Genomic DNA, 23,317 nt, shown 5'->3' on the forward strand with positions numbered 1-23,317 from the left:
AAGCCAATTCACAGCAGAATCAAACAAGTATCCTACTCTCACATACACATTGTCATCACATGTCCTAGTACACAGCATTCGACTTTATTCCCCAATACATCCTCACACAAAAGATATTTGATATCACTTTCCATAATTGAGTAAAAGTGTTTAGCAAATTTCATAGCTGGCCACCATGGCAGAGTTATTCACAACGGTGTCACCTTTAGAAAATGGTACGGTGGAGTTCTCTAAGGAGCAGGTCTTTCTCCATTTGTCAGGCTTTTCCTACATGACCTTCCATACCTCTGGCAAACCACAACCTTTTCATATACAAACAGCCTCACATCACTGTACTATGACACCACAGTAACAACAACAAACATGCATTACTACATTCCTCAGTTGGAACGAATGTCTTTCTCTCCACAGAAGTCTTCAGTCACTTTTCTCTTTAACTCCAGACAGATACGAATCCAACTCACTCCCTCCAGTCACCTTGAATGGACAATCACTCACACTGAACAGAAAATCAATGATTCTAGGCATCACATATGACACACTCATGATATTCACTCTGCATGCCAATAACAACATAAAAGCAACTCACAAACTAAATGCCCTCAGAACAGTGGCACCAGATTTAGGAAAGGAAAAAGAATTCTTTGAAATCCTCTACAAACAGTTCCTCCTCTCTACTCTAAGTTATGCCTCACCTTTGTTTTTCTGTCCTCTCAAAAGTAAATATAATGGAATTGCAAAGTAGACAAAATAGTGTACTCATAACAGTCACTTGACCTCTTAGGAGAGTGTACTCACAACAGTCACCAGCTGCCTAACAAGCACACTCATCACCTTCAGAACGAAATGAAGATTTTCCCAATACAGTCCCACCTCACAGTGCTCATCTTTCATGGTTCTGTGCAACAGAAACAGATTCCTCCCACCCAAACAACTCCATAACTAACCAAACCTCATCAATAACCTCTACTCACAGATCTCCCCTCCTCAGCAAATATAGCACTGACAGACACATGCATACTGAAATAATACAAGTACTTAAAGAATCACTTTCACAACTCAACCATAAACTCCAGCTCACATAGTCCATTGTGGTATGTGCGGGGTAGCTGACAGCCTTGAAATTTCTAAGCATGAATTACTATATATTGCTTATGGCTGCTCCAGAAATTTAAATCAGGATGAGAAACATTGACACATATTTTTTATGGATGTAGGAGTATGGTACTGAGTGTATGACATCCTTGCATAGGACTAAAAGGGTTTACCATATTATCCTGTATGGATGGTCCAAGATATGTGACTGAGATTCAAAGTGAAGTGTGTTATGTCAGAATTTATAGAAAACGAACTGGCCCCATTTATCCGTATTAACCATTAAACAGTGGAGTACTGGAAATTTAGGGGATCCTTAAAATGGAGTTTATCAGAAAATTAAAAGAATATTTCTATTAGGTGATAGGATACTTCAAGAAAAGTTGAGAAATAAAATCATGCAAACTAATCATATTTAGTTCTTTACAGACATTTAAACTTTGTGCACCAGCTGGATAGTGCACTGCCTGGGTTATAGGCTACTGACTTGACAGAATCTGTCATTGCCTTGGGTGCCTGTGCACCAACATTCTTTGTTACTTAAGTGATAATCATGATTTTATGCTTCACACTTTTAGAGAGATTTTGTAACATTATTTGCTGTGACTTATGGAAAAGTATTACAAAATGTTTCATTATACACTTTCGAGTTTTTACACAAGGTGTTGTGAACCATAATAATGAATTCATAATTTTTGCAGTATTCCATTTTTTATGTCTGTTAAACAAGCTATACCCTATACACGTTGAAAGCACCATTATCATAATTCTTTCAGGCCTTGTAAATCTTGTTGTTTTAAGTTTGAGAATGGTTTAGCTCTGCAGTCCAGTGACAAAGTCCCATAAACAACTCTGCCAGTTAGGGTTAAGCATAGGATGCACATCACAGGGTATTTCAGTGGAGTAGACAAAATCTGGTTAAGTTTAATGCCCTCAGGACCCAGTTTCTACTCATCTCTGTCAAAAATTCCTTACAAATTTCATCTCATTTTTGATGGTTTTGTGATTCCCACTGTTGACTTAATGAACCTACTTGGCATTACTGTAACATTCGCTCTTTCATAGGTACCCCATATTATGGATATAGCAAAGTCTACCTTTAAGAAACTGGGTGTCTTGTTTTGATGTCGAAATATCTTTTCTTCTGAACAGTTGCACTGTTTATACAAAGGACTGATTTGTCCTTGTATGGAGTACTGCTCTCACATCTTTGGTGGTTCTTGCTCTGCTTCCTTACTTAACAGACTTGAGTTAAAAGTGGTCTAACTTATAAACTCTTCCAGGTTAACTTCAAAAGTTGATCCACTTGCCCAAAGCCACAGTGTTGGTTCACTTTCCATCTTCTGTAGATATAGCTTTGGTGTCTGCTCCCAATGTTGGTTCACTTTCCATCTTCTGTAGATATAGCTTTGGTGTCTGCTCCCAAGAGCAGATTGTGTGCCCACACCACTTATTAGGCCAAGCAATACTCAGCATGCCTTTTCATTACATTATTTATTGTGTGATTGTTGGCAGCTCAAGGATGGGCAGTTTTGATAACTCTTTCTTTCCCTACACCTTGAAGCTTTGGAACTCTCTACCCTCTCATGTCTTTCCCAGTTTAGAACTAAGACTTGGCACATTTTAAAAGATAGGTTTTTCATTCCCTCCAAAATTCGTATTGATATTTTCCCTTGTCTCTTTACCCCCCTCAGTAACCTCTCTATATATCAAGTAAGGCAAAAGCCTTGATTTGAACTTTGTTCATGACTGAAGCCTTCAAGGTGAAAAATAGATATATAAGTAACCCACAGTACTGTCATTCACTTCATAGTAACCTTCTCTCTCTTGTCTTAGAGTATTTAACTTTTATTTCCTCTATATCATAAACAAGATCACTTTTATGATCAAAGTCACATTCATCATCCACCAAATCAGCATCATTGTTAATGGTTTGAGTGTGAACGGCTGTTTTAGAAAGTAACAAGCACATGCACTTAGGAGGGAATTGGCTATACTTTCCCCTTCTGTATTATATGGGTAACTGACAACAGGATTCATTTTTGATGCCAGTTACAGTCTGCTTGTAACATGTGGCATCTCTTCATATGGAAAAAGCACCTTCAAATTTAGATAATGGTGGGAAGAGGCAGCCTGTGAAAATACAATTGCAGTATCCATGCTGAGCCGAGTAAATTATATGAGTCAGAATATCAGGGCATCAACACCTACATTCTTTTTTATTTCAAATCTGAACAAATGAACTACAGCATTATTTATTTGCACACATCCACCTGAACTGAAAGTAGAGCCTACCATCCACAGCCAAACACTTCAGAATACTTCATTTCACATGCCCCAGTTTAGCCTATTTATAGTATTGCCCCTGCATACACTGATATAGTTCATTCTCCTGTGTGTACATTTCTTACCCTCCTGAATATTCAAACAACTGAGCACCTTCAAATTTAAATAAAGGTGGGAAGAGGCAGCCTGTGAAAATACAATTACAATATCCATGCTGAATTGAGTTAATTATGTGAGTCAGGATATCAGGGCATCAACACCTACATTTCTTCCTATTTCAAATCTGAGCAAATTGACGACGGCATCATTTGCACACATCCACCTTCTATCTGCGAAGCATAATGAACTGAAAGTAAAGCTTACCATCCACTGTCAAGCACTTCAGAATACTTCATTTCACATATCCTGGTTTAACCTATTTACAATAGAGTGCACCTGCATACACTGATACAGTTCATTCTGTGTGTATACTTCTTACCCTCCTGAATACTCAGATACCCAGTACCCCTAACCCTTTTTAACTCCATCTTTCCACCTCCCTCTAAGTCTCCCCTTACCTTTTGCTCCCTCCATTTCTGAATGTAGATTCTTTAAGTCAGTTTTTCTTCACTTATCCTCTCCATGTCTAGATCATTCAGTCTGTCCTGGTCAGCTGTCTCTGTCAGACTTTGATTACTACCTCACCTATCTTGTATACCATCATTCCATAATCAACTTTCCTCCTTTCTTTTGTACTGTTAGACTGTTGTGCCTGCAGACACACCCATCTTTAACCAAACAGATACCTTCTTCTCCATTAAGACATTTTTCAGTGCATCCACTCTGTTGCCCTATAACTCACTTCTATCACCATTGTTTCATATATCCTCTCCACACTCCTTGGTAACTACAACACTCCACTTCATACAGGTCTTCATCATTAAAACTCATGCTAAGACCATCCTGTTTGGCAATCCTGTTGCCACTCATTACATTACTTTTGTTTGCATTAACTCTCAGATCTCAACTAAGACTTTTCACCACTCTCCTGGTATCAGACATCAGGTCTCACCCTTTTCCTTTCACTAATTTTTCCAATCTCATACATCAGCTTCTGAAATTTCTTTCTGGATTTTGTCACAGGGCTTTATTATCTGAGAATTGGTTCACCTCCTAGGCCCTCCTTTTTCCAGCATACTGTAGACATGCCCCTTGCTCCAAGACCCTCACATTTACCTCCCTCACAACTCTGTCAATGAAGAAATTAGATAATTATGATAATGATAGTGATAGTAATGATAATAGTAATGGTGATGATAATGATTATGATAATGACAATGGTTATGACAATAACAATGATAATATTTATCCCTGGTAATAGGGGAGAAGGATTACTACCCATGTATCTCCTGCACTTTATAGAAGGTAACCAAGAGGGTTTAGAGTTAGGGGCTAGGAATCTTCCCTTCCTTTATTACTTTCCAAAAAAAGTAACTGAGGAAAGAGCCAAATGAGAATTTGTTTTCGTCTAAGGCTCAGTCATTTGTTTCGAATGCTACCTCCCTCATATGGGAAGTAGTGAACATTTTAATGATAGTAGTAAAAGTGAAATTACAGTGATGATAGTAGTTGCAGTAATGATGATAATTATGATAATAATAATAATAATAATAATGATAATAATGATAATGATAATAATAATAATAAATAGTAATAATAATAATGATAATGATACAGGTAATAATAATGACATATTGTATTAGAGTTTGTGTATTTGTATATTTATTTTATTCAGGGGAGGCAATACTGTTTCCAGTGTGGTGGGGTGGTGCCAGGAATGGATGAAGGCAAGCAAGTATGATTATGTATATGTGTATTTATGTATGTATATGTATATGTGTATATGTTGATATGTATATATATATGTATATATGCATGTACTGTATATGTATGTATGTATATGTGTGCATATATAAGTGGATGGGTCTTGTCTGTTTCCTGGTGCTACCTTGTTGACACGGGAAATGGTGATCAGGTATGATAATAATAGAAATAATATTTTACTTGGTATAGCTTCATTTAATTGAAAAGATTTGTATTCTCATTTTGCCGCTGCACAGAATATCATTATCATCAAAAATTTTTCAGTGCATTACACCTTTCCGAAGTCTAGTCTTGGCTGCTGAGACTCGCCGCGAAATGGAGGAGTGGATTGCTGCCATGAAGTCTGCTAATACTACTACTCATTACTATGAGGTAGGTCACTCTCTGCTCACTGTACTGATATTTTTTCTATAATATATATACCTATCTGTATCTGTGATGCCCCAGGAGCTCCCCAAAGGGTTGGCCTTGGCATAAGAGTCTCCACATATCCCTGTCCCTACATGCCTCCCTCACATACATCATTCCATGTATTCTTCAGCCATTTATTTTTAATGTTTGAACTAGTAATTATCTACATATTTAGAAGAATATACTGTCACCTCAGAAATGGGTCGCCATGGGTTGGATGTAGAATCTGAAATTTAGTGAACTGTTGTAGCCTCCACATAACAGCTGAGGGAAAACAGTTACAGGAAAATACTAACTGGCATCGCTAACTACATATATAATTTCGTAAGAGTATCTCAAGAATTGCTGTAGAGTGGCTGAATTTTTTTTTTTTATAAAAGTTCACAATCTAGGGCAGTACTGCTCTAGGGCAAGAAAATAATTCCGTTTTCAGCTGCATGATCACTGGAGGTAAAAATTTTGTAGGTATTGGCTATCAGACAGGTTGCTGATGCAAGATTCATAGAATTTGCAAATATTCTTGAGAAGTTTGATTTGGTGTCATGTCATTCAAAATGTAAAAATTGGGATGACTAATAAAGTGCATAGATGGATCAGCTACGTACAAACAGACATGAAAGCTTGGTCTTATGAACCAGCTGAATTTTGATGTATCTCCCTCTACAGTAAAAAGTAATGTTCTTCAAGGAACTTTACTATTTGCATCTCTAATGTTTATAATTCTCATGTCTTACATATTCTTCACCACAAGCCATAGTTTTGTGTGATCATTTGCAGATGATAATTGAATAAGAATTAATTCCTCATCTTCAGATTATTTAAAGACTGCAGGAAAATATCAGTTAGATCTTCCAGTGTTCTAATGATATTATCATGCAGCTCAGTAAAGATTAGTTTCATCTGAGGCCATGGAAGAGATGAAGAAATAAGTTTCCTTGCAGAATGCTGTATATGCACAGACATCATCATATCATGAGAGAAATGTATTAAAGATACAAGTATGATAATGACTAATTATCAGACTTTTGCTGAAGAATGCAAAGCCACCTTCATCATCCAGTCTAGTTGTGTTGATTCTGCAAAATTTTAGTTCATGAAAGGCAATACCACCAATAGAATTTTTCAAAATACTTTAACTCAACATATTATTACTTGTTCACCCCCACACATCAGGCACAGGCTATTATTTATCATTTTTATATTTCCAGATTGTGTATATATGTGTTTTTCCAAAAGACAGAAATTCATATGTAATGAATTAAGTATGGAATCCAGAATAATGCATATTCATAATAAACTTTTTTATGCAGTGAAGTAGGGGATTACATCTATTTTTCTGGATTTCAGGTAAACCCTTATTCAGCATTTCTGAAAAAAAAAAGGTCATACGAAATACAGCAGTCACCTTGGCGACCACACTGGTTGCATTCCTCGAAGACCCTTTGGTAGCTAGAACTGCAGTTAGCAAGTTATGCTAGTGGGAAATGTTACAGCCACCACCATCCCCAACATTACATCAGTGCCACTACATTATACCATCACTGCAACCATCATTGCACCACCACTACCGTTGCCATAATATCAGCACCATTACACCTCACCCTACCATTAGACCACCACCACCACAAATGAATTGCATATTTGACAGCTCCTGGTATGCCAGGAAGATGTGATGATGTGTTTTTGTTTCTGTTGAACTTGTTTTTCAACTTTATTGTAATCCAGTTTATACACACTCTTACTTCATACATGGTCACAGTGTTGGTGATGAATAGCGTGGAGAAAGTAGAAATATTACTCATTGTGCCATATGAATAATTGTTAGCACATCAAGTAGCCAGCATATGTTAGGAGGATATTTGGTGATTTTTTTTGGAAAATGTTTTAGCTCTGTACAGATTATTTTTTTACCAAAGTAGTCCATTTCCTCAGGATTGCATAAAGAGAAACTTTGGTGAAGCTGTTGTATAATTTTTTCACGAGCAAATTCATTGGGTACACTTCCTTTACAGGACTCCCTCATTACATAATCATACTAATACAGCCTGTAAGTGACTTGCTTCTTATTTCTCATGGTATGCTTCTCCACTTCCCTCTTCAGCTGATGCGTATCATAAGTGTTCCTCCAAATAACTTAGGTATCCCAACATTCTGTATATTTACTTGGTGTCATCATGGATACATAACCTTCTGGTGAAAGACCATGCACTAGTTGTCGGGAATATTTAAGATAGCATAATTCTTTCATACTGGAAAAGACCTCTGTAAGTTACTAAAGGTAAAACAAATCAGCTGAATATTTGAACAGAGGCAGAAAAAGTTGGCATATCAAGTGATGTTGGCTGCTGTTTCCCAAAAGAATGTTGATTGATACCAGCTGCTATTTCCCAAAAGAATGTCATTTGATATCAGCTGCTGTTTAAGAGTTAAGGGTTAAAGGTTTTGCATTTACCCTCACAGGGAGCAGACCAGTTTCATTCTCTGCTGTCTGGCCAACACAACTGGTATGCCACATCTCATGCACGACCCACGTATTGCAATGTGTGCCGGGAAGCCCTCTCAGGTATTTATGATTGTGTAATTTCATGCAAAGCCTTTTGAAACTTTATCTTGTGGTGATATAACATTTGCCCTCGTTATTAACCTTATGGTTATATTTTTTGATGTATTTTTATCATTTGTACATAAGATGATTTAATTTTTTGAATGTTTTCACCTGATATATACAGATTTGCTGCCACTTTTTAAGCCTTTGTTTCTCTCCTCTGCATTCTGTCTCTTGAGCATGAGATATTTTATATTCTGTAGGAAAATCAGAGTAAGGGCTTTCCCATCTTCATTGTTTCTGGTGAAGAAGTGCTAACCTTCCCCATCCTTCACTATCCATTCAACCAAGAATCAACAACTTGCTCGTTTTGGGTCCACCTTCAGCCATTCAGAGACCACCATAAAGACAATATATTTAACCCACTCCTTCTGGTTATGTAATAGCACAGAATTCTCTTTGGATCAAATTCTCTTTGGACCACACACTAACAAGACATCTGCTATTAGACTGACATTTTATTTGGAGTAGCACTCTTGGTGGGATGTCTTTGCTGTGAGAACCATTGCATTACTAATGATGCATGTATTGCCTGTTTTAGTTGTATGGGCAGTTGGAAAAAACCTTCTGTCCTTAGATTGGAATCATTGTAACCAGATTTATGTTTCGCACAGAATGTCATCTGAAAAGAGTTTTCAAAATAGTTGGTTTTCAGGGTTTAGTAATGCAGGTGGCCCCAAAGTGGGACAAACATCCTTGGATAGGCTTCCTCAGCTATGCCATACTCCTTAGTTGATGCCTCAGGTCTTTCTAGACTACCTCAACTTTTTGTGGTATCCCAACCTTAATGTCATACATTCTGGTGTATACTGTTAGAATTCTTCTCATACCCTTCTGAAGGAACAGGTTTAGAGAATGCCCAACAAGTGACCTTTCACTTTACATTTGTCCTTTTACTTAAAGAAAGTATTGTTTAGTTTGGAAAGCCTTTCAGTCCATCTGTGGAGAAGAACTTGACCACCTTTGTCCAGAATTGATTATTATAATCTGTGCAAAGAGGTGTAGAGGTGTACTTCTTTTCAGTTCCCATTGATATGCATTACCTGATTAGACTTATTACCTTTATTCCCATCATCATCACACTTTTAAGGAAGTCAGTGTAATTTTCACCTTTAACCTACTTTGCTAAAGTAACACAATTTCACAACAAATGAGATCATCAGGTTATACTCGTGTAACTATCTGCTAGTTTTGATATGCCTTCTTCATGTTTCCTCCCTCTAAACATCAACTGTGGCACTTTAGAAAGATCCACTGTACTTACATAATCTCTTTTGATTTTCCATAAGATGACTATTGCTTCTTCTTGTGCATTGCTTTTTTGTGTGCCAAACATGTAATAGAGGTCATTGCCTGTGTTTAAATTCATTTTTATTTTTCCTTAATGACTTTCCTTCACCTTATGGTGTGATTGCTCTTGAACTGACTTTGTATAGACCATGGATCAAGTTTAGCATACATGAAAACACCATTATTCTCTTTCTTGTACAGAATTCATTTTCACTTGGAATTATTGGAGATCTTCTTAGGCTTCATGTCCTATGGGAATCATTGCAGATCTACTTAGACTTTGCACTACTTAACCCTTGGGAAGTATGCTGATTTCTTTTCTCCCATTGATAGATATATCTACTTGTCTTCTTTTCTATTCTGATATCATTGCAAGTATCATTCCTATAGGATTTTTCTTTTCACCTAACTCCACTTGGAGTGATTCCAACAATCCTTTACCTCTGGATTTACCATACTTTCATTCATTCCATGACTTTTACATTTTCACATACTGCATTATCCTCTTTAGGGACAGTAAAAGTATTTGGATGGATATTGTCTTTTGCATCCTAAAGGGCTGTGCTCCCAAACATGTGCCTGTGATTGCTCACCTGGTTTTCTTTGCCTCAGGACCAAATGTTTTTCCTTCCTCATTCTATCATGTGCAATAGTGGTTTACCCCATCCTGAAGATTGGAGATACCTTTACTTTTATATCTTTACTCTACCTCTGATTTCTACTGTTTTGGAATCTTTTGTTAGTTTTAATTTTCTAAAAAATTTTGTATTTCTGACTGTAGTAGTGGTAATGGAATCATTGTGTTTACTTACTTTAGTTAGCAGGAGAATGTAAACTTAAACTTCCATAAAAGATTTGCTTGGAATGGCAAAATACTTGTGTTGATGGAGAAGGAAAACTAAACTGTACCTTTATAAGTAGGGGAGAAGGATCAGAAGATATAAGTGTTCTGCAGAAAGGAGGTGAAGGAATAGATTGTATCCTTATATAAAGATTGTCTTACGGGAAGGGGAAAGGCAGCTGACCTGGGAGAGGCTGGAGAGTTGGAAAACAAGCTGCATTCCTCATCATATACAGGTGATCAGTAGGATCATAGAGGTTGAAGGAAAGATAGAAGGGTAAGGAGGCAGACTAATTTATGCTCGAATGGTCAGTATATTGCAGAAGTATACAATTTGCTTTTCAGATGCAGTGTAAACTGGGTTTTAGCGAGTGAAGACAAAGTTTACGAGTGAATGATGATTGAATATTGATCACATTTGAAATACTCAGCATAGACTAAAAAGTTGAGGAATATTTGCCTGATTTCTTTATAGTTGCAAAGGCTCTAAAGGACTTACAGTAGGCATAGATAAGGTGTAATGAATTTGACAAAAAGCATAGGGTGCACTGTAATTTGGTGGTCAGTGTTTGTTTTAAGGCCATGTCATTACTTTTACATTTTAGGTTGATGTTTCTGCTGTTGAATAAAGATACAAATTATTTTTTTTAGTTATTAATGAACATTGAAATGGCACTCATGCTTCCTTTATCTTGTAATAGGAGTAACATCACATGGTTTGAGCTGTGAGGTATGTAAGTTTAAGACCCACAAACGCTGTGCAGCTAAGGCACTAAACAACTGCAAATGGACAACACTTGCCTCTGTTGGGAAAGATATCATAGAAGATGAAGAAGGGGTGAGTGTTAGAGTAGTTTCTATCTGTTGTGTTTTAACTCCTAGCTGCTTAAGAGCTTATGTGCATCTTTTGGTAGACTTTATGAATATTTTTTCTCTCTCATCATATATGCCTGACTGTGAAAATTAGAAACAAGCCTGTGACCTGTCCAAACAAAAAAATCAGAAACTTCAATAAATTATGGAGTTGAACTATCCAACAGATTGGTCACTTCATCTATAAGTTACTGGACATTGAGGTCTTTTTGGTGTCCAGCTATGTTTTTGAATTTGACAAGTTTATATGATAATTCTTGGGTAAGTGTTGATGAACCTACACTGCTTACCTTGCTACAGATGGCAAACCAGCGAACTGTGCAGTTTGACTTGTTGATGCTCTCAGCAAACCTCTTATTATAAAATAATCATATTGTTGTTGCTGTTATAAAGCATTAAAGGGGCACGGTAGTTTCATTCCATAATTACCAGATTGTAAAGGAAAGGCTTTATAGCAGATAAGAAGTTGAAAATAGCTCAACAACCTTATTAACTTTTTAGTTCCATTACCTTTTTTATGAGCTCATCCACCTTATCAGCTTTTGAAGTCTCATGTCCTTTAAAGCAAAACATATCGAATAATGCCAACAACTTAAGAGCTCCAAGATCAAAGATCACACCAGAAATTACAGTATCAGTTTAACTTTTGTTTTTGAAGTAAGAATAATGAGAATTATTTGTTAGAAAGCTTCATTAAATCTTCCATTCCATGGATGAGCCACTCCTGTTTTGCCATTTGGCCAAGAGATTTGGCTCATTGGGCTTGGAGAAACTCTCATTCCTTTGGTTCTCATTCAACTTTTTTAATCACCACTCAGAATCATTGTAACCCTATCAGTCTTTAGGTGAAACTTTATATTATCCAAAAGAAATGTAATAATCACTGGCCTTTCATTAGTAGATTATTATCTTCCCTTTCATCTTAGATAGCCATGTTTAGGCAACGCTTTTGCCTGTACCATATTGGCTGTTATAATGATAATAGAAAAAGGGCATATAGACCAAGCAGCATCCCACCTTATGTTTTGTAGGATTATGTTACTGAACTGTGTTGTTGACAAGGATTTGGTTTTTCTTTGCTTGACCAACAGTCCAGTACTGCAGACTGTCATTGCTATAGTTAGTATACCAAAGCTGAGACAGGTATTTGATACTTTGATCATCCAGCCTCACCTAATATTCAGTGAAACCACAAATACTAGTAGCTATGAGTAACTACAAGAAGATTATTTTTTGTATTTATAATCACCCTGTGATCAGTTTCTGTGGAAGTCCTGGTGTTGCATAGGGCCTTTCTAAAAGCTCCTGTGGCCTAAGTACTACTACCAGTTGTAGGAATGAGTAGGCTCCTTTGGAGTGAGAAGTTCTTTGACAAGACTATGCTCCCAATGATACAGCTTTGCCAAAGGTGACTTTTCACTCATGGTGTAACCTTAAGTAGGGAGTGTCTGGTAATGCCTGTGACAAGATTTTGCCATCATGGCAGGGCTGACATGTAACACTCACTACTTAATTTGTGTATTGAATGCTGAAGTTTCTCTTGACTGCCTCTCCTTTTCCATCATTTGTTTTCCTTGTTGTACATTGCTGTTTTTTGCAGCAGCAACCTATTTGACATAGTTGTCAATTTGAGATTCATCAGGTATTGTCATCATTCATGAGTGTAATCTTCTTTTGAATATTTCTGTAATCACTCCATGTTTATTTCTTAGGTGTCCGGATGTTACATTATATAGTCATTTCAACTTCCCCACTGGGCAGTTGTATTTCTTTTTCTGAAATCTTTTTGGTATATTTTTAGGAATTATTCCTGTGGTGATAACTCTGTATCTCCCTTGCTTGGTTGTTTTCAGGTGTAACACATTGTGCTTTAAGGCTCCTGTTTGTTGCAGATATAGAATGATAGTGTAGATAATGAAAAAGAAAGAATAACGTTTATGGTGACAGTAAAACTCAAAAAAAAAATGTAAGAGATACTGACTTTTCCAGTGAGGATAACCAGAGAGATCAAGGAGCCACTATAGGCACAAGTAATAGAATTGGATTTATGGGAGGAGATGCCAAGAAAAGAAAGAAGTGTATGAAGAGAGAAAAGAGGTGAAAGTAAATCATCCAGGGTCTGAAATTTTAGTTATGATTAATTGGAAACAATATAGAAGGTCTGTTTTATTGTATGGAGGACTTGTAGATTTGAGCACTTATGGAAATATCACATTTTGTTAAGTGTAGGCTTTTGTCTTTTTTTGGGACCAGGTTTTTGTTTTAACACCCAGAAATATGCAATTCATCATAAGAGGAAAGAGGTCTACTTGTATTCTTTGGTGTACTACATAGGAATTATTGTCCAATGCAAACTTCAAGATGGGCAATAACATACAACTTGCAGTAGTACAAGCAAATTGACACTAAATCCTTATTGCCTCAAATAGAAGAACAGACAAGAGAAAAGGTAAATAGGCAAAGAAATTATCCTCTTTTCTCAGTACTCAAAGATAATGGAGCTGAAACATTCTAACTATACTATGTGGACAGCTGAAACACATTTTAACATTACTATGTGAACTTTGCAAAGACACATAACAAATTAAGGCAAAGTATTAGTAAACCCCTGAGAACCTCTGTTACCAACATTTCAGCTACTTGTGTAACATCTTTCATATTTGTTATCACTGCCGTTCCAGCCTATGATGCTATGCTTTTCCAAGAACTCTTTCTCCAGGCTATCCTTATCCCATAGCTGTCCTATTTTTTAGGCATTTTCTGTGCTTCTCCTGACTTTTCCCCAAAATTTCAGCCCTCTCTTTTTCATCTTTCTAACTTGACTATCCCTAACCCTTGCTTTTACCTGCCCTTGGATCGTCTTCTCCCTTACTCTTTTTTCATGTATGCCTTGCCCACCTAGGCTTTTCCACCTTTGTAGCTCTTTGCACTTGCTCCTGTCTATTCTTTCATTGGCTTTCCCAGTCTCATACCTCTGTTCCATCTTATACTTCCTCTTCCCCAGACTTTCTTTTCCTTCTCACCCTTCACGGTTCCTCACTTTGCCCTCCTCAGTACAATGAAATAAGGAAACAGCCTAGAACATGGGATGATGTCTAAGCTCATTGTGTTAGGAGCCCACATTCTGCAGTTTTTCCCCCCAACTTAATTGTTTTTAAGAAAAAAATCATAGCTAAGAATTAGCTTTCAGTCTTTGGTGAATTGATCACTATAATGATGTAATCAATATTGATGAAATAAATTTTTTCCTGACATATGCATTCTTATGGTTTTTAGGTACAGAACCAAAGAAATGCACTGCACCTGTTCCAGTCTTATCACTTTTGTGTATTTTTTTTAAGATTGCTTTAACACCAGCTAGTGAAATGAATAATAACATTGTGTTAGAATTACGATTTTGGGAATTGTGTTAAAATTGCAATTATGAGAGTATAAGATATATTTTCCTGGTTGTGGTCTGCCTAATATGTAGTGTTTGTATTGGATGAACTAATATTGAATGTTTCATGAAAAGGGTAATTATCATTTTATTGCAATACAAGTATGTTTAATAAACAGTAGACATTGCTTAGCAGGAGTAGTAGCTTATAGAAATGGATAATGTTTAAGTAGGTTTTAGTGATTAAGAAAGGGTTTAAAGGCATGAGGGAGATAGGATCTTTATCTGATTAAATAAAGAATATAAGTTCTCCGAAACTATGTTCGAAAATCTTTCATTATTAACCAGAATAACGTAAATTCCTGTGGTAGATTTGATCTGCTATCTTGTATACATTTAATATTGAGGTAAATCTCTGTATGGCATGTATTATTTTCTGTGCAATTGCATTTTTGCAGCACTACCTGCATGCTTGCTGAAAATATGATATTTATTTTTACAGAATTTGGCAATGCCCCATCAGTGGTTGGAGGGGAACTTACCTGTATCTGCAAAGTGTGCTGTGTGTGAAAAGACTTGTGGCTCTGTTCTTAGGTAAGTTAGATAGTCTTTGGCTTTTTCCTTTGTCCTGCAGTTTTGTCCTCACTTACGTTTGGGTATCGCAATTTTATGTCAGGAAGTTTCTTCTTTGGTTGTTTAATGAACTTATTACTCTTTTATTAGCTTAGTAGGTAAGTGTACATGTAAAACTTAAGCACTTCTGCCTGTACATGTAGACCCACAGTAGGTATTAGTTGGACCAGAAGAGGTGCTCTAGAGACCCCAAGAGCAACCTCTTCATCTAGTGTTTTGTACATGTTGTCTATAAAGCAGAGAAGTAGTGAATATTGCATTTAGTTACCAATCATCATTTTTGTATCAAGTTTTATCATCTTCCAGCATATCTTTTAATTTCCATAGTCACAACTGGTTTTAAAGATATCTCAATTTGTGGGAGAATTACTAGGGGAAATGTGGTTCAGTTGAGTTGATTCAGGATGGTATAGAGAAAATGTCAAGATAACTTAGTACAAAGTTGCTGTAACTCCAGATTCTGTTTGCTTAAAGCCATTGTGTAGGTAATCAATGATCTTCTGTTCATAGCTAGCTGCTGTTCATTGAGTCTGGGCCTTCAATTGGAACTTTTTCTTTCTTCTTACAAACAAATCTGCCTCATGTCTGCTGATGAGCTTGCAGTCCTTAAGGCAGGATGAGGAATTTGAGCAGAGGTATCCTGATCTCAGCGTCCTCTCCTGAAATTGACATACCTAAGATGGATAGTTGTCTCTCTTAAAAGATTAACATTTAACTTATTTGTATGGTGCAGTGATATGGTCAAGGTTAGATCTTTGAATATGCTGGTGTGTGTTTCCATGTGGAAATTATAAAAAGTATACTTAATTTACATTCAACATAATCAGAAAAAAATATGCATCATTGGCTTGAAACAAGATGCCTGTACAGATTGTACTTGATCAGAGACATTTAAAAAAAGTGGGAAGAAGAACATAGAAAAAATGAAAAGTGTAATTAATGAGAGGAAGCAGAATATCACAAAAATGATATTTTGTCTAAATAAGGTGTCTGGCATTAAGAGAGGAAAATGCACTGTTTGACCAGTGCTCATATATCCATAAGCACCTGGGAGAGAACTAAGAACAAGCAGAAGGACCAAATAAAATAAAGAAAAGAACTGAGACAAACAGCCAGTGTTAAAGAAATAAATTGATTTTATATGGTATACACCTAATCCCTACTTACAACCTATGTGACTTAGACCATCCATACATATAACTGGAAAAGAATATAAATTGAAAAATAAAAATGATGAAATATGAACTGAAGAATCTTGAATAAAACGTAAAAAGAAACTACAGAATCATATGATAAAGCTGGTTTATAAAAAATGAGATAATCATGCGATCATGAAGGGTGCAAAGTGTTTAGTGTTGGTGTGAGAGGGGTATAACTTTATCTATGGAGGTTGAGGGGAGTGTGATGTAATTTGATGAAAAAGAATTAATTTACAATCAGTATCTATCATAGATTAGAATTGACTCATTAGGCATAAGTTATTTGATTATCAACAAAGTGTTGCTTAAGTCTCTTTTCCCACACAGACTACAAGACTGGCGATGTTTGTGGTGTCGCTCCATGGTCCACACAGCATGTCGTCCACTTCATCCCATCCGCTGTCCACTCGGCCCTTGCCGTGTTTCCATTGTCCCACCAACTGCACTCACCACGATAGGTATGGACCATTTACCACTCTAAGAATATCTTATCACCCATTCTAACACACTGTAGGTACATTACACCAACGAATATGGTCAGAGTAGGTCACCATCTTCTAAGCAACTGTTGACAGCTGATATATCCCATCAGTCATGCTCACCATTGTAGTTATGCCTCACTTAATATGATAAGTGTGTCTTGCCAGACTTACTCACACTTAGCGTATGCCCTTCCTTAAGCACACCACCTTAGTTACATCCTTCCAGCCACCCATACCATAGGAAGTATGTATATATATCTCAGACCTGTGAGTTTTATCTTCCATCATACTGATTGCTGTGGTATTATCCAACAGTATCCTAAAGCTGGGAGATAGGACATCTCAGTATAGGGCTATGTGACTGGCTGCATTACTGAATATCCTTTCAGTTAAGTTTTCCTACTTTTTCTGGGTAGCACAAGCTTATAACTAAAATTTGCTGTAATATGTAACCCTTGACCAGATTATTTGGATTAAAGTTCTGCTTTTTACAGCAGTTAGGGCCCTCATGTTTGCTGTGGATGATAATAGGTAATGGAGGAGGATTGTATCACAGGAGTATGAGGAACTAATTTCTTTCTTGAGTTCTTACTTCCCTATCCCTGTTATTTTGCTGATTACTCCTACTTTGGGCTGAATCATCTGACCTGGATCCCTCCAGAATGTGAAGCAGAATAATGGGCATAGCAACTGAATGAGGTTATAGAGAAGTAATGGGTGTAGTAACTGAATGAGATTATAGAGAGATGGTCTGGTTGGTTGTCTTGTTACTTCCTCTTTTGAGAGAGGACAAGCCTACATCCTGATAACCTTGAGGGACTCAGCTTTAGTTAGAAGTCCTTTCTTTTTGTTAGGCCTGGTACTGGGTGGGGAGTCTCTGTTTGCAAAAATTACCTCCTCCATATAATTCATCTTGTTCCCAATGGTGAAAACAATTATAGTTTAGAGCTTGAAATCTTTTGGAAGAAAGAATGCCTTCCCACTTTCTTAGGTGATAAATATGTACTGATATCAGTGCAAAAAAATTTTTATTATCAAATGAAAATAAGGCAGCATTAAACCACAAGTGTATCACATCTGGATCTTGGTATTACCCCGTCACTGAGGTCACCTGATCTGAGATAACTTCTAAATGCTTCAGCTCCCACTCCATACTTATTTTGCTTTCTTGTTGAATACCTGATGCACACAGTAATAATCTTGCTGAGAATTATTTTGCTTTTTCTTAATTTTTCATAAATAATTACTTTTTTCTTTTTACCACTTTACTCTGTACTTACCAAATTAACTGATACATAATTTTTACAGACATTCTTGATACCTTATCTTCTGTTCAAAAATGCACTTTTTGCTATCATCTAGTCTTTTGGCACAATTCCCTCTTTCTAGTTACCAGGCCGTAATGTGGATTGCATGAAAATGCTGTTGCCCCATATGCCTCTGTTCCTCATTATCTCTCCAGTTAGTTTATCTGCTTCAGGCACCTTTGTTGTCAATTAGTTACATATTCTTATTTGCTCAATCTGAGACACCTGTTTTGACATCTGTCCATCATTTCTAAATTTAGATAATTCAAAAGCTTCTCATGTTAGCCCTTCCATATCTTGCATCCATTTTTTTTATAATCTAATTCCTCAGTTCCTTCATGTGCTCATTTGTCATTCTTTTGATATACTTGCAATTTTTGTGCTATTACAGGAACAGATGAGTCATGGGAAGCTACCAGACCTCAAGGTTGCTCGCCACTATTAGTATTTGTTAATAGTAAGAGTGGTGACAATCAAGGTGTGCGGTTTTTGCGACGCTTCAAGCAGCTTCTTAATCCAGCGCAAGTGTTTGATTTGATGAATGGTGGACCTGTGTTAGGGTAAGTGATATGCATATTACTATTGGAACTGTTTTCTAGTGAAATTAGCAGCAAAATGTACCTGACCTGTATTGTTACTGCACTCCTTTAATTTGATAAGACACACAGTATGTTGTTGTAAAGATGAATTCAACAACATCATTTTGATATTGAGGAAATGATTTAGTTGATTAGGTATCAGTAACAATTGGAAAGATGTTAACCTTGTTCTTAGCAAAATCAGATGAAGAACTGGATAGAATTGTAGGCTATATCACTAATTGGAATAAAAGGAAGATGCAAGTTTTTGGAAAGGGTTGGGAGATGATATTGTAATACAGGTTGACTTTCAAAATTGGATCCACCTAAAAACCAGCTAATTTTTCTTTGAAAATGTATATTAATGGATATCCAGAAATTTAGGAGAAATCAGAATAGTCATTGGTCTTTCTGGCTGTATATTTCATATTAATTTTCTATTCAGAAATCCAGTATAATACCATAGATCAAGATATTATCTCCTTCCCACCAAAATGTAAATAGTTTTTGGTTTTTCTTCGAATTTTTTGTTTTTTTATTTTATTTTTTATTATACTTTGTCGCTGTCTCCCGCGTTTGCGAGGTAGCGCAAGGAAACAGATGAAAGAAATGGCCCAACCCCCCCATACACATGTATATACATACGTCCACACACGCAAATATACATACCTACACAGCTTTCCATAGCTTACCCCAGACGCTTCACATGCCTTGATTCAATCCACTGACAGCACGTCAACCCCGGTATACCACATCGCTCCAATTCACTCTATTCCTTGCCCTCCTTTCACCCTCCTGCATGTTCAGGCCCCGATCACACAAAATCTTTTTCACTCCATCTTTCCACCTCCAATTTGGTCTCCCTCTTCTCCTTGTTCCCTCCACCTCCGACACATATATCCTCTTGGTCAATCTTTCCTCACTCATCCTCTCCATGTGCCCAAACCACTTCAAAACACCCTCTTCTGCTCTCTCAACCACGCTCTTTTTATTTCCACACATCTCTCTTACCCTTACGTTACTCACTCGATCAAACCACCTCACACCACACATTGTCCTCAAACATCGCATTTCCAGCACATCCATCCTCCTGCGCACAACTCTATCCATAGCCCACGCCTCGCAACCATACAACATTGTTGGAACCACTATTCCTTCAAACATACCCATTTTTGCTTTCCGAGATAATGTTCTCGACTTCCACACATTCTTCAAGGCTCCCAGAATTTTCGCCCCCTCCCCCACCCTATGATCCACTTCCGCTTCCATGGTTCCATCCGCTGCCAGATCCACTCCCAGATATCTAAAACACTTCACTTCCTCCAGTTTTTCTCCATTCAAACTCACCTCCCAGTTGACTTGACCCTCAACCCTACTGTACCTAATAACCTTGCTCTTATTCACATTTACTCTTAACTTTCTTCTTCCACACACTTTACCAAACTCAGTCACCAGCTTCTGCAGTTTCTCACATGAATCAGCCACCAGCGCTGTATCATCAGCGAACAACAACTGACTCACTTCCCAAGCTCTCTCATCCCCAACAGACTTCATACTTGCCCCTCTTTCCAAAACTCTTGCATTTACCTCCCTAACAACCCCATCCATAAACAAATTAAACAACCATGGAGACATCACACACCCCTGCCGCAAACCTACATTCACTGAGAACCAATCACTTTCCTCTCTTCCTACACGTACACATGCCTTACATCCTCGATAAAAACTTTTCACTGCTTCTAACAACTTTCCTCCCACACCATATATTCTTAATACCTTCCACAGAGCATCTCTATCAACTCTATCATATGCCTTCTCCAGATCCATAAATGCTACATACAAATCCATTTGCTTTTCTAAGTATTTCTCACATACATTCTTCAAAGCAAACACCTGATCCACACATCCTCTACCACTTCTGAAACCACACTGCTCTTCCCCAATCTGATGCTCTGTACATGCCTTCACCCTCTCAATCAATACCCTCCCATATAATTTACCAGGAATACTCAACAAACTTATACCTCTGTAATTTGAGCACTCACTCTTATCCCCTTTGCCTTTGTACAATGGCACTATGCACGCATTCCGCCAATCCTCAGGCACCTCACCATGAGTCATACATACATTAAATAACCTTACCAACCAGTCAACAATACAGTCACCCCCTTTTTTAATAAATTCCACTGCAATACCATCCAAACCTGCTGCCTTGCCGGCTTTCATCTTCCGCAAAGCTTTCACTACCTCTTCTCTGTTTACCAAATCGTTTTCCCTAACCCTCTCACTTTGCACACCACCTCGACCAAAACACCCTATATCTGCCACTCTATCATCAAATAGTTTTTGGTCTTGCCACCTCTGTTGTTTTGGCATGTAAGACTCTGCAGTCAATGATGATACTCAATGCATTTATTGCTTCAGTTGCTAGCAGTCTATGATCTGTGTCTGAAGATTTGTTATATTCTTTCCCCACAATTTTGCCATCATTGTTTCATCAAAAGGTCCAGTAACTGACTTACACAGACATATACATATATACACATGTACATTCATTCTTGCTTGCCTTCAATCCATTCCTGGTGCCACCTTACCCCACAGGAAATAGCATCACTGCCCCCTGCTTCAGCATGGTAGTGCCAGGAAAACAGACGAAAAAGGTTACATTCATTTACATTCAGTCTCTTAACTGTCATGTGTAATGCACTGAGACCACAGCTCCCTATCCACATCCATGCCCCACACGGACTTTTCCATGGTTTACCCCAGACATTTCACATGCCCTGGTTCAGTCCGTTGACAGCATGTTGACCCCGGTATACCACATCATTCCATTTCACTCTATTCCTTGCACTCCTCTCACCCTCTTGCCTGTTCAGGCCCTGTTGGCTCAAAATCTTTTTTCTTCCATCCTTCCACCTCCAATTTGGTCCCCTGCTTCTTCTTGTTCCCTCCACTTCTGACACATATTCTCTTTGTCAACCTTTCTTCACTCATTCTTTCCCTTTCAGCACACCCTCTTTTGCTCTCTCAACCACACTCTTCATTACCACACATCTCTTTCACCCTTTCATTACTTACTCGATCAAACCATCTCACACCACATCTTGTCCTCGAACATTTCATTCCAATGCACCCGCCCTCCTCCATACAACCTTATCTATAGCCCATGCATTGCAACCATATAATATTGTTGGAACTGCTATTCCTTCAGACATACCCAGTTTTGCTCTCCGAGATACTACGGAGGTATATTACCAGTATTACCTGCCTGGGTATTGGGAGGGGAAGTGATGGCTGTGTGCACTTCAATGGTTGTCAAGTTGCACTCCTCTGACCCAGATAGCTGTCTTCTCTTTCTTCCTCACCCACACACGGACTCCTGGCATTATCTCCTCAAGCATACAATCTCTATGTGTCATGCATAACACTTGGCAACACTTAATTCACACAGCTCATTCATAACTCTAGATTTTCCTGCATTGAGCACGGTATGCTAGTAGTATGGTAGGAGCAATAGATAGAAGTAGTTGGTAGGAACATTTAGGCTGGAGCATTAGGTAGAAGTAGTTAGTAGGGACATTAGGCAGGAGCATTAGGTAGAAGTAGTCTGTAGGAGCATTAGGTAGGAGCCTCTGCAGACACTGTGTGAGAGTTGTCCTCTGCCAATGGCCTTTCAAGGATGAGGCACAAAAGGCTATGAAATGGCAATGGAGTTCACTAGTTATGGGGACTCTGTAGCCATGGCCATCCCCTTGAGGGAGTTCCAGTTGGGAAGAGGCATCAGAGATGCAGATAGATAGTGTAATTATTTCATGTTAAACGCCTTCTGGCATGTGCCTCATGTGCTAGTGTCTTTGACAGCTTCGCCAGATATCAGTTCCTCTGAATGACCCATTTGCCATGCTCAGAGTCATGCTGTCGGTTGACTGAACCAGGGCATGTGAAGTGTTTGGGGTAAACCATGGAAAGGTCTGTGGGGCCTGTTTGTATATAGTGAGCTGCAGTTTTGTTGCATTACACATGACAGCTAGAGAACGGATGTTAGCAGATGTGGCCTTTCTTTGTGTGTTCCAGGTACTACCCTGCTAACACAGGAAATAGGAAACAAGTATGAAAAATTTTGATGAATGCCTTTGATATAGGGAGAGGTGGCATATACAGAGCATCAGATGGGAAGGGAACAGTGTGGTTTCAGGATTGGTGAAGGATGTGTGGATCAGGTGTTTTTCCCTTGAAGAATGTTTGTAAGAAAAACAGAAGGATTTATATGGGACATATATGGATCTGGAAAAAGGATTGATAAGGGTTAGTATAGATACCTTGTGGAAGGTGCCATGAATATTTTAATTGAGGGGAAAGCTTGTAGAAGATTAGTAAGAGAGTAAGGTGTGTGAGTGAGTTGGTAGAGAGTAGTGTTTTGGACCTGAACATACAAGAGTGAAAGTTGTGCAATGGATGGAGTAAATTGGAGT

General features: G+C 37.8%; 1 protein-coding gene across 3 annotated transcripts in view; it reads left to right on the forward strand.

The window, feature by feature from the left end:
• LOC139762379 (diacylglycerol kinase delta) overlaps positions 1–23,317 on the forward strand; it is a 163,683-nt gene that overhangs the window by 46,776 nt on the left and 93,590 nt on the right. For all 3 annotated transcript variants that reach the window (XM_071687184.1, XM_071687182.1, XM_071687183.1), the window contains exons 4-9: positions 5,509–5,616; positions 8,116–8,218; positions 11,093–11,229; positions 15,146–15,237; positions 16,803–16,933; positions 18,656–18,824. In XM_071687184.1, coding sequence (XP_071543285.1) covers positions 5,509–5,616; positions 8,116–8,218; positions 11,093–11,229; positions 15,146–15,237; positions 16,803–16,933; positions 18,656–18,824 — 740 coding nt within the window. The remainder of the gene's footprint in view (positions 1–5,508; positions 5,617–8,115; positions 8,219–11,092; positions 11,230–15,145; positions 15,238–16,802; positions 16,934–18,655; positions 18,825–23,317) is intronic.

This window comes from Panulirus ornatus, chromosome 43, assembly GCF_036320965.1.
Source record: "Panulirus ornatus isolate Po-2019 chromosome 43, ASM3632096v1, whole genome shotgun sequence".
NCBI classification, from domain to species: domain Eukaryota; kingdom Metazoa; phylum Arthropoda; class Malacostraca; order Decapoda; family Palinuridae; genus Panulirus; species Panulirus ornatus.